The following is a 10,645-nucleotide window of genomic DNA, read 5'->3' on the forward strand; positions in this document are numbered from 1 at the left end:
ACGAACCGCATCGAATGAGAAGCTTTAAGCCAACTCGCTGCATAGCAATAGGTAAAAATATTTAATTATATATGAGAAAGTCAAAAGTCGATGTATTTGAAATCTGTTTGTCATTTTGCTTTATTCTGCACATATCCTTACACTTAGCATATCCTAAAATCCACAACATTGTGCTTAATCATAGGGAAGGTCTCCATAATTTCCACAGCTCAAGTAAAATGTGTAATAGCCGCTCTTGGCTTCCTTCTACCCAGCCCAAATTGCAGTCCTTTCGCCACTTGCAGCCTTTCCTTCAGTCAATGTCGCGTGCCATTGACTCGACTCGACTTGACTTGACTTGAATCGTCTGGTTTGAACACTTTTCGGCATTTTGATGGTTGCCCAACACGACACTTGGCCATGCATTCAAATTTGTACAAATTCATTTCAATTACCGTCAATTTTCAATAATTTTGCTCAAATTATATTCTATTAAGCCAAAACATAATTAGACGTGGCACGCGGCAGGCGGCGTTTGGTTGAACATTGGAGACGAGAAACTTCTGAAATGAAGTCGAAAAAAGCTACTTATTATAGCAGATAGATGCAGATGGAGAATTGATAAAGTATACACAAATTGTAAGACATAAATTATTGTTTAGTCTTATTTTTACGCCCTGAACTGTATTTAGTTTATTGTATATTTTATACAACTTTGATTTTTTGTTATATTTTGGATACCGAAGCAATGAGTTTGCATTTTCATTAAGTTCATCAAGTTGGCTGAAAATTTAATTAAAATCCTTGAAGTAAAACACAAGTTATTAAACAAAATCTTTGGCTAATGAGCACAGGCACGTGGCAAGCAGTTCAAATCGAACGCATTTTTCCTATACATGTGCACATGTGCGTGCATTCTTTTCAGCTACTGCTCAAATTGAGATTTGCAACTGCTTGAACAAGCAGTGCAGTGCAGTTCAATCCTAGGCGAAGGGACGTTCTTTATTTAATTATAAAGTGGAGGTGTTGGTAGAGTTGATGCGGGTTGCGTAGGCCATGTTGCTTCAAGTCTTGGTGTTCTAATTTCGATTTTTGTTTTCCTATTTTTAATGCTTGATATAAGGTAAGGAAAATATTAAAGAACTAACTAGGAGACGCCTTAAATCGCGTCCCTTTTAAGGCGTCTCCTAGTGAGACACTGCGGCGACTACAGCTTTCTTAATTTTCTTTCAAAATACAATAAGCAATATAAAATTGGTAAAATATTCATATGCTTATTAAATTATCAATATATTATTTAAGCTAACATCGAGTGTAATTCTCTTCTACAGCTCCAAGCGAAGCCCTGTCATAGTTAATTTTCCCACCTCTTTGGCTCATCTATAGCACATGTGAAAGGGGTTAGTGGAATAAAAGGAATTCAACTAGAAAATCCAGCTACATTTAATTTTAAACTTTTCATGTGGCAACTTTTTGACTAGCTGCCTGCCTGCTGCCTGGTTGCGTGTGGGTTGTACGTTGGGGTTATTTAGAAGGTGGCTGGCAAATGCATTAGCCGGAGCTGTATTTTATGCGGATACAGGTGAAAGCGCGAGCCAAGCGGCAAGGGTTACGAGTTCGCCCGCCTGTGTATGTGTGGAGGGGAGCTATTAGGGGCGGGGCGTCAGATGGGGCGATGTGTGGCAGTTCGTTTTGCTGCCATCCGGCTGTGCTCTTATGAATTTCACATGCTTAAGCCGCAAACTTATGTGCGCGCACAGCTTGAAATCCACGCGCACGTAAACTAAACTTCAACTAAACCAAAACTCACATTCCTGCCTCGTATCTATTGCCCTGAACTTTGTTTTCCAGCAACCCACCCAGAACTCATCCGCGTGTTCCTGTCCTTGTTGTCGCCGCTGCCACAGCTGCATCTCGGCTTTGGCATGTTACCAAGGCTTACGGCTCAGCTCTTAGCTCACAGCTAGTCAGCTCTAAGAACTCGCTAGCCGGCGCATCGTGTGCCAAGTCAATGAGCAATTGACTGCCATCGCGCAGACGTTTCGCATTGCGATAAACCCGACTAACTCATATTCATATCTCAGCTGCTCTGAGCACATTGTGCGCAAAGTTTCACTGGCCGTGCGGCAGGCGGCAGGCGGCGAAAGTCCTTTCAACTGCACTTTCGACAAATGTGCGTAGGAAAAAAACTGAATTTACTTTTGATAAATGTGTGACGGGCTACACTTCCCACAGTTGTCCAGGCAGCATAGCAAGTTTCTGAAAAAAGCAATAAAAGTAAAGGAGAAAATTCAACAAATTTCAGCTATGTTCAATGGAAATTATTGTTAGAGCATAACTTTAATTATAGTTGGATTATTAAGCTTTATCAGTTAGATTTATTTCATAACTACATTTACAGCTTAGCTAACTTGCATAAGATCAGCTAGCATGAGTAGTTGACAGTTCCAAATATATAGTTTTGCTTCTTAGATACATTTCTATCTTCTACATTCCACAAATATTAAAGCAAAATTTGTTAGGCTTCAACTACTTTTTACTAAGTGATTTTTTCTATCTCACACACACCTTTACAGCTGCAATGCTACAAAACTTCACAGATAGTTTTAAGAGCATCTTTTAGGTATATCTATAACCTAAAAGATGCTCTAAAAAACTATCTGTGAAGTTGCTTTTGTATCTCTCTCTGAGATACTTTGGTATGGCATATCAGCATGTTGCAGCTTATAGTTTTGTATTTTACAGATACTTCTTACTCAGTTACAGCTCAGATAGTAAAGAATATGAGATACAGAACTATGTGTATCAGATACTAAAGTATCTGAGCTAGAAAAAGCTAAGCAGAAACAAGTATTTGTAAAAGACAAAAAGCCAAAGTATCTGTCAGATACACTTACTTTTTCATCAGAGATACTTCTGTATCTGGCAGATACTTTCGCTTTTTATAAGCATATATTTCTAGCTAAGCTGTTGGTATCTTAGATACTTTTGTAGGTCACAGATTCTGTTTCTTTTTCTCATATTCCTAACTATCTGATATGTAGCTGTCTCAGCATCTCACAAAGCCCTTACTGACATATTTCAGATTTTGATATCTTAGATACTTTTGATAGCTACTCAGATTCTGTATCTTTAACTCACACAGACATACTTCTGATTTTGGTATTCTAGATGCCTTTATCTCATATTCCCTGCTATCTGATCTGCAGCTGAATCCACAAATGCTTCAAAATATTTATTTTACACATCCTTTTCCTTTGTATCTTATAAGCCCCTTACTGACATACTCATCCCAGATACTTCTATTCCACACACAGTTCACTTTCATAAGGCCTAACACTGCGCACACTGAAATAATTAAAATTGCATTTACTGCCTCTTAAGAAATTTATATAATTATTTAGAAGATCCACAAAGCAATAATAATACAGTACGATATAAAATAAATAAATGGTTTTTGATGTTGTTGGCGAGGTCCTAAGTCATGAAGCCCTAATCTGATAGCTGCTGCACATCATCGCTCTCCGTCAGCTCGCTGTCCAAAAATCGCTGCGAATTGTAGTTGGTGATGAGGACATGTGCGTGCTTCAACAGGATCTCCAGCTCGCAAATTATTGGCTCCCCGTCCAGCAGAAATTTGGTTATACGATCATTCTTGCCAAGAGATGTCGATTCGTTAACAGCCTCGTCAAAATGCATCTTGTAATTATTGAAAAACTCAAAAAGTACATCGTGCTGCATTAAAATCTCAGATATTTGGAGACCCGCTTCAGGGTCGCCATCGCCGTCGCCGTCGCCGTCACCGTCACCGTCACCGTCACCGTCACCGTCGCCGTCAGCGTCGCCATCGCCGTCTGCGTCGCTCATGTCTAGATTACTATCGAATTTACGAAAGGAACTGTTGCCATCTGATGTTTGGCTTGAGTTGAAGTCAGCAAAGCCGCTGGGCTCCGGCTCGAACTCGTCCGATTCGGTGTCGGTCCCGGGGCAGGACCCCAAGCCGAGCTTGGTCTTGCTCATCTTTTCGCTCGGGTTTGGCTGCTCGCTGTCAGTTTCCGCTAGATCATCCTCCTTGGCCACCAGTTCCTTGACACGATCCGCATAGCGCAAGGTATTCAGCGTGTTCTCCACGGAGCTCAGGCCCGGCGATATCATGGCTATCATGCAGGTCTTGTTCTGCTCGCCCCCAATGAAGGAATCGCGCAGCACCTGCGTCAGCTTGGAGCCCCGGAACGGCAGGTGGCTCGAATGGCGACTCAAAGCACGAATGCACTCCTTCAGCGCCAACAGGGACTTGTTGATTTCGGCGCCCTCACGACGCGTCTGCAGGTTGGCCGACTGTGTATCGGCGCCGCGCTCATTGCCAGCCAGATCCACGAAGGAGCACTTGCCGCACGGCTCCAGTTCATCGGGCATCAGCAGACCCATCTGGAAGACGGCGTGCGAGCGCGACGACTTGATGTTTACGGACGTCTGGCCGGAGGTGCGCTCCCGATTGCCCTGCTCGATAATTCCCAGCACATCCTCCACCTTCTTCACCGGCATTTTGGTCAGTCCAACAATCACCACCTGCTGGCGGCCGTCCTCTAGGACGCGCAGCATCGGCTTGTCCGGCAGCAGCAGATCGAATACCTGTTTGAATGGGTTTTTAATTGCAATTCATGAGTTCGTTAGGCTGCTAAATTAATCGATCTCCAACATTCTAATCGATTGTTTACTAAGTTTAAGATCGAACATATAAATAAATTCATTTAACTTGAGAAAAATAATACCATATCCTGAGAGATTATCGATCTAGAAAACTTATCAACTAAATCATTAACTGATCGTTTGTAATAGCTTATGATATCTGATCTATCGATGCTTTATATGAAATCGGAATTGAAAATATTATAAATAATAGCAAGAGTAGCTACGTTATCGATTTAGTGAACTATCGATTGTTTGTCATATTTTACGGTAGCAATGTTATCGATCAAGCTATCGATACATTTTCAACTTATATGCTAGCAATGTTATCGGTTTATTGAACTATCGATACTTTGTCATATTTTGTGCTAGCAATGTTATCGATCATGTCTACAATCGATACTTGTTCACATTATAAGCTGGCAATGTTATCGATGAGGTCAACTACCGATATATTTGCACAATATAAGTTTGCAATGTTATCGATTTAGTGAACTATCGATTTAGTTAACTAATGATACTTTCTTATAATCTAAGATAGCAATGTTGTCATCGATTAAGTAATTTATCGATATTTTTCAAATTTTGAGTTCGCAATGTTATCGATTTAGTCAACTACCGATACTTGTGCACATTGTAAACTAGCACCATTATCGATTTAGTCAACAATCGATAACCAAGCAACTCTTATCGATCGATAAACTGTGATCTCACCTTACTGCCGTAGATCTCAAAATAGCTGCACGTAACACTTGCGCCCATTTCGCGATACTTGGGCTTCGACAGCTCCGCGAAGACATCCTGAGCGGCCAGAGCGTAAATGCCTGTGGTACAGTCCTGCACCTTGCCACAGAACTCGCCGCCCATGGTGTGTGTCTTGCCGCTGCCAGTCTGGCCGTAGGCGAAGCAGGTGGCATTGCCGCCCTCGAACATGGTGCGTATCAGGGGCCGGGCCGTGTGCTCGTAGACCAGCATGTTGCTGCACAGCTCGTCGAAGGTGTAGTCGAAGCGAAACTTGTGGTGCTCCAGTAACTTGGTGAGATCGACCTTGTTGCGCAGCTCGTGCACGATCAACGAATTGCGACTGGGCACCGATATAATGTCGACGGCCTTCGACTGCAGCTCGCGCCGGCTCATGGGACGCTTGCGCACGCACACCGTGATCTGTTGGATGCGTGCGCCGCGCGAACTCAGGCAGCGCAGCGGATTGAACTGCAGCTGCTCGCGATAGTTGCGCACCATCAGTGCCACCTCCCAGTTGGGATTGCCCGGATCTCGGCTCTTGAGAGCACTCTGCTCCCGTCGCTGCTCGGCCTGGATGGCGCGTCGACGCTCCCGCTGCTCCTTCAGTCGCTCCACCTCGCGCACAACGCTCGAGCGCTTAATGCTGCTCATGCTCGACGTGCCCTTGACGGCTCCCAGATCGGTATTCACCTGGGTGACGGCCAAGACACCATGAACCGGCTGCGCTGCCTTGATGGAAGCCGGCACATTGATGGCGCTATCGCAGCGATTGCCGGCGCGCAAGCGCTTCTTGTACGGGCTGCTGTTGGTTGGCTTCTTCCGGTACATATTGTAGCCGGAGAGATTGTGCGGCTTGGACTCGGTTTTGAGTGGCTCCTTCTTATCGGGCGCCGATTGTTGCTTCTGCTTGACCTTCGCTAAACACGGATTGAGCTCCAGTATGGCGCCCCAGGGTATTTCCTTACCTTTGACCTTGCTGCCCTGTGTCCATTCAACGGTAACAATCTGTCGCTCGACACTCTTCAATCCGACTGATGCGGACTGTATGCATCCGTCGGATCGTCTGATATTGATCTTATCGCCAATCGCTAGTACTTCCATATGGCAGCAAGTCCTTTGCGCCCTTAGAACAAATTTAAAGCAAATATCACTAAGCCAAAGCGAAAAATATTAAATTAGAAACAGCAGCTAAGGGGAGAAAGCCCGTTCGACAGACCTTTGGAGCTCAGCCGGTCGGGTCTGCTAATGGAGTATTGTGCTCAGGTATTATGTTCGAAATGATATCGTTGCGTATGTCAATCAATGCAATGATATATTGATCACATCCGAAATATAGCTGCACAACGGATGGCCCCCAGCTCCCACAGCACGGAACATCTGCTTTAGTCCGAAGCTAACGTGCAACCGGCTCCTATCAGAGTGTTGGTTGTGTCTATAAGACCGTTTTCTTAGCACTTCTAAAAAGTTCGATTTGTATCTTGTTTGCAAAATGCCTAAATCACAAGTGTTGTATAAAATGTCGTACGTAAAATGGTTCAAAGCTCCTCAAAATAAACGATTTTCAATTTGCGCAGCCTACTGGAAAATGTGGAATAATTTGAGACCCGTTTCCGACTTGCAAATCTGGCATGCCTGCTCGAAGCCAGCCCCAGGCCTGCTGCGACTCTGATTCCATTTTGCCAAGCCAACTGCTCACACTAGGCTAAGCACTGGGCGAACAGCTAACGCCTGCCTCGGCTCTTTACAGGCTCCTTGAGCTGTCCTTACTGCAATTGCTAGTTAAAAATATTTGCTTAAAAATATTTGCTTATTTATCATCTCTAAATTGTTGCTTCGCTTTTTAGGTCAAGTTCTACAAGCACTAAAAGTATTTTTAAAAATTAAATAACAATGAAAGAAGTCAACAAAATGTGAGAAAACCTAAGCAAGAATCAGTTAATATTTAAAACAAACTCAAATATGAAGAAAACTTAAGGAAGAATCAGCTAAAAAACTCAAAGTTTGAGAAAACTTAAGGAAGCATCAGTTAATAATTAACACCAAATCAAATTTTCATTGAGACAAGGCAGAAAGTAGGCATCAAAAGACCAGCAATGTATCTGGAAGCACTACTCCACTAGAGTCTGGATTCAGCTAGGACTAAGTAGATGTGAAGCAGATGCAGCAAGGTGTCTAGGCAGCTGCTCAGCTTGATAATAAATCAAAATTCTTTTCAATATATTCGACAAATTTACAGAGCAGAAAGAGCTACAAGATTCTCAGATGTCATTAAGTTAACAAAACGCAACTTCAGATTGTGAGACTCTGACATAAGAGCTAAATAATTTAGATAATACTCTCACTATTATAGTACAGCTTAAAGTTACTAGATTCTATGAAGCTCTCTAATTATTGTGTAAAATAAGATAAGGTGAGATAAGATGATGGGAAGCTGAGTTACTCTAGCAGCTAAACAGTTCATAACCAGAAATATTTCATATCTTGAAGACTACTCAGGAGACTACTCAGAGAGTACGCTGAATAAAAGTTTTTATGCTCAACGCACACACACCTGGGCACACCCACACTCAAGCACACAGACACCTTGAGCTGGCATCATTATTTTTGGACTTTAGTCTAAGAGAAAGGTAAAAGTTGGCGTCAAGTCGAGTGGCAACAAATACAACTGTAGCAGCAGCCGTAGGCGAAACTCTTAAAAGTTTAGTTTTAATTAAAGGAAATTTGCGTGCGTGGCACTTGATTTGTAGTGCTGCCACGGGGTGGTTGGGCAGCCCTCATAAAAATATAAATATAATTGAAATTCTAAATTGCAATTGCCACGAGCGTCTGCTGCTGCTGCTGCTGCTGCTGCTAATGCGGGCTGCAGGGCGTGGCAGCCAGCATCTGTAGTTTTTCTTTCCACTTTTACTATTTCTACTCCTCGTAATTAGAAGCAAATGCAAATTTACACGTCGAGTGTGTCGGCGATGACGGAAGTCATTGAAAGCGCCGATGCGTTGCACAGGCATTGTGGCGGGCAGGCTGAGAGGATGAGTGGGTGAATGGGTGAGGGGGTGAGGGGAGGTAGCTGCCTGACGGGACTCTGGCAGGAAGTTCGCAGCCAGCAATTCCTATGCCATGTGCGTGTGGATCCACATAATGAGAAAAGTTTCGGAGGTGTCTGAACGGCAGCAGGATGTGTGTTGATAGGTTAGGTTAGGCAGCCTAAGCATTTACCAGGTAAAACAGCATCCGTTCCTAACGGCACAGCGCAGCTGCTTTATTAACTGATTTCGAAATGCAATTGAATTATTCACACTATACTCGCTTAGCCTACGCTTTGTTGCTGATATTTTAGAAACTCATTTAGTTTTTTATGTGAGAGCTGAAAAGTGATTTAATAATTTCAGAATTGCAAATTTAGTTAAAGAAGCACTTGCCATTTCTTTCTTTTAAAAGTTTATTTTTATTATTAAAAAATATATTTATTGTTATTCTTTGCTTGGCATTTGCTCTGCTTCTATTGTTGTTGAGCTCCATCGCATCGTCTCTCTAGCTGCTGCTACTAAATTTCATTTGCTGCTCCTTCTCCTCCTCCAGCAATTCAATTCACACTAATCCTCTGAGAAGCGCAGAGCTCAGCACTACTTATCAGCATATTTATACCATATTACTGTATGTTTTTTCAACTGTCAAAACGTTCTCTATTTATTTCTATATTTTTTATACTTTTATCTATTTAGACTTGGCTTTCAAGTTAATTTTCGTTCTATTTCCTGTGCTGCATTCACGCCAAATTAATTACCGCAAAGCTATTTATCAACACTAGCGAGATAAACGGCAGATAAAGTCCGCGTCCGCGTCCACATCGTCTGCGGATTGGTGACAAATCGTGGCGCTTGTTGTGAGGGTGGCGAAGACCCAAAAAGTTAATTTGGTGTATTAAAAGTAGCCACAGCAATAAGTTGTAATGGGCATTGTGATAGACATCAGTGAGAGGGCAGGCGGTCTTTCAAGTGGAAAATGTGCCAAAATGAAAATGGTTGGGCAAAGCTGAATGAAAATGGAGTTGTCATTTCAGTTCGAGTTGAAGCTAAGTTTTAACTGATGGGCAACAAGTGTGAGTAAATGAGACTGAAAAAGTAATTAAAATTAGACGCCGGCCTCTTGAGTAATAGACTTCTATAACATTCACTACTTTGGATCGGATAGCGGATGTGCTTTAACAAAAGTTTCATATTTGCAGCCGCTCGCCTTGTTAACGCGGCCTATAACGGTAATACACTTGAGCGATTCGAAATGATTAGAAAGCCACACGCAAATCTATCTCTCTGGCAACCCCCCCCCCCCCCACTCACCCCCTCTGCAGCATTCGCCCCATTGATGTCGTTGCCGTTTAGATGAATTTTCTTTCGCAACGCGTCGCTAAAAACAACCGCAAGTAAATGAGTTCTGATATTGACATGAATTATTCGCCTCAGTGACCTTACAAATACGGGGTGCAAGTCGCTGCCTATATATGTCTAAGGAGTGTCCTTATTACAGGGATAAACTTAAGTGCGTACGCGTTTCAATATGTGTACATTTGCGTGTGTGTGTATGCGCGAGTTATATGCTTGTTAAATTAAGTTCTCAATTTTAATGGGCACTTTTGCTTGCTCGGGCTTATTTGATGTCACATTGAGTAATCAGATCAAAAATTGTAATTATAATTTCACAAATTTAAATTATAAACTCAAAGCAACTTCCTTGAATTCTAAATAGATATATTCTACAACTTATTTTGCTATTAATTAATTAACTCTGTGAAGTTTTTCTGCTGTTTCATACATGAAGCTAATGTGAGCCCTCTATCACCAAATAGCTGAAGTTGCTGCTCGTGCCATCTATCCACAAACAGCGCAAGCTGTCAAGCAGTTCATATCTTGTTTTAAGCCCTCTATCGCCAATAAAAAAAACTATTCTAACAAAGCAGTGCAATGTTAACTGCTTACTCTGTTCAATTTTAAGAACTGCTTGCTTGGCCACAGCTTATGCTCCTCATCCATAGAGGGCTATGGATTCATTACAGTTATTTTGAAAGCAGCTAATAAATAACGTTAACTGAAAGAGAATCATAGTAAATTAAATGATAATAAAAACAATTTTATTATAATATTTTTATAATATAGTTTTTTATTTTATAAAATGTTTATAAAACTTTTCTTGCAGCTTTCCTACCGTTACTCTTTTCATATAAATTGCTTTACCTAGA

The 10,645-nt window shown here is 42.0% G+C and overlaps 1 protein-coding gene across 1 annotated transcript; it reads right to left on the reverse strand.

Annotated features, from left to right (window-relative positions):
* Nucleotides 1–3,410: 3,410 nt before the first annotated feature.
* LOC111598995 (kinesin-like protein Klp59C) lies at nucleotides 3,411–7,003 on the reverse strand. Its single transcript, XM_023314500.2, has 3 exons — nucleotides 6,629–7,003; nucleotides 5,383–6,562; nucleotides 3,411–4,611 (listed from the first exon to the last, which is right to left on the reverse strand). The coding sequence occupies exons 2-3, from the start codon at nucleotides 6,511–6,513 to the stop codon at nucleotides 3,472–3,474; spliced, it is 2,271 nt and encodes a 756-aa protein (XP_023170268.1). The 5' UTR covers nucleotides 6,514–6,562; nucleotides 6,629–7,003; the 3' UTR covers nucleotides 3,411–3,471.
* Nucleotides 7,004–10,645: the final 3,642 nt, after the last annotated feature.

The sequence above is a fragment of the Drosophila hydei genome, unplaced genomic scaffold (assembly GCF_003285905.1).
Source record: "Drosophila hydei strain 15085-1641.00,03,60 unplaced genomic scaffold, DhydRS2 tig00008116-arrow-pilon, whole genome shotgun sequence".
In the NCBI taxonomy this organism is placed as follows: domain Eukaryota; kingdom Metazoa; phylum Arthropoda; class Insecta; order Diptera; family Drosophilidae; genus Drosophila; species Drosophila hydei.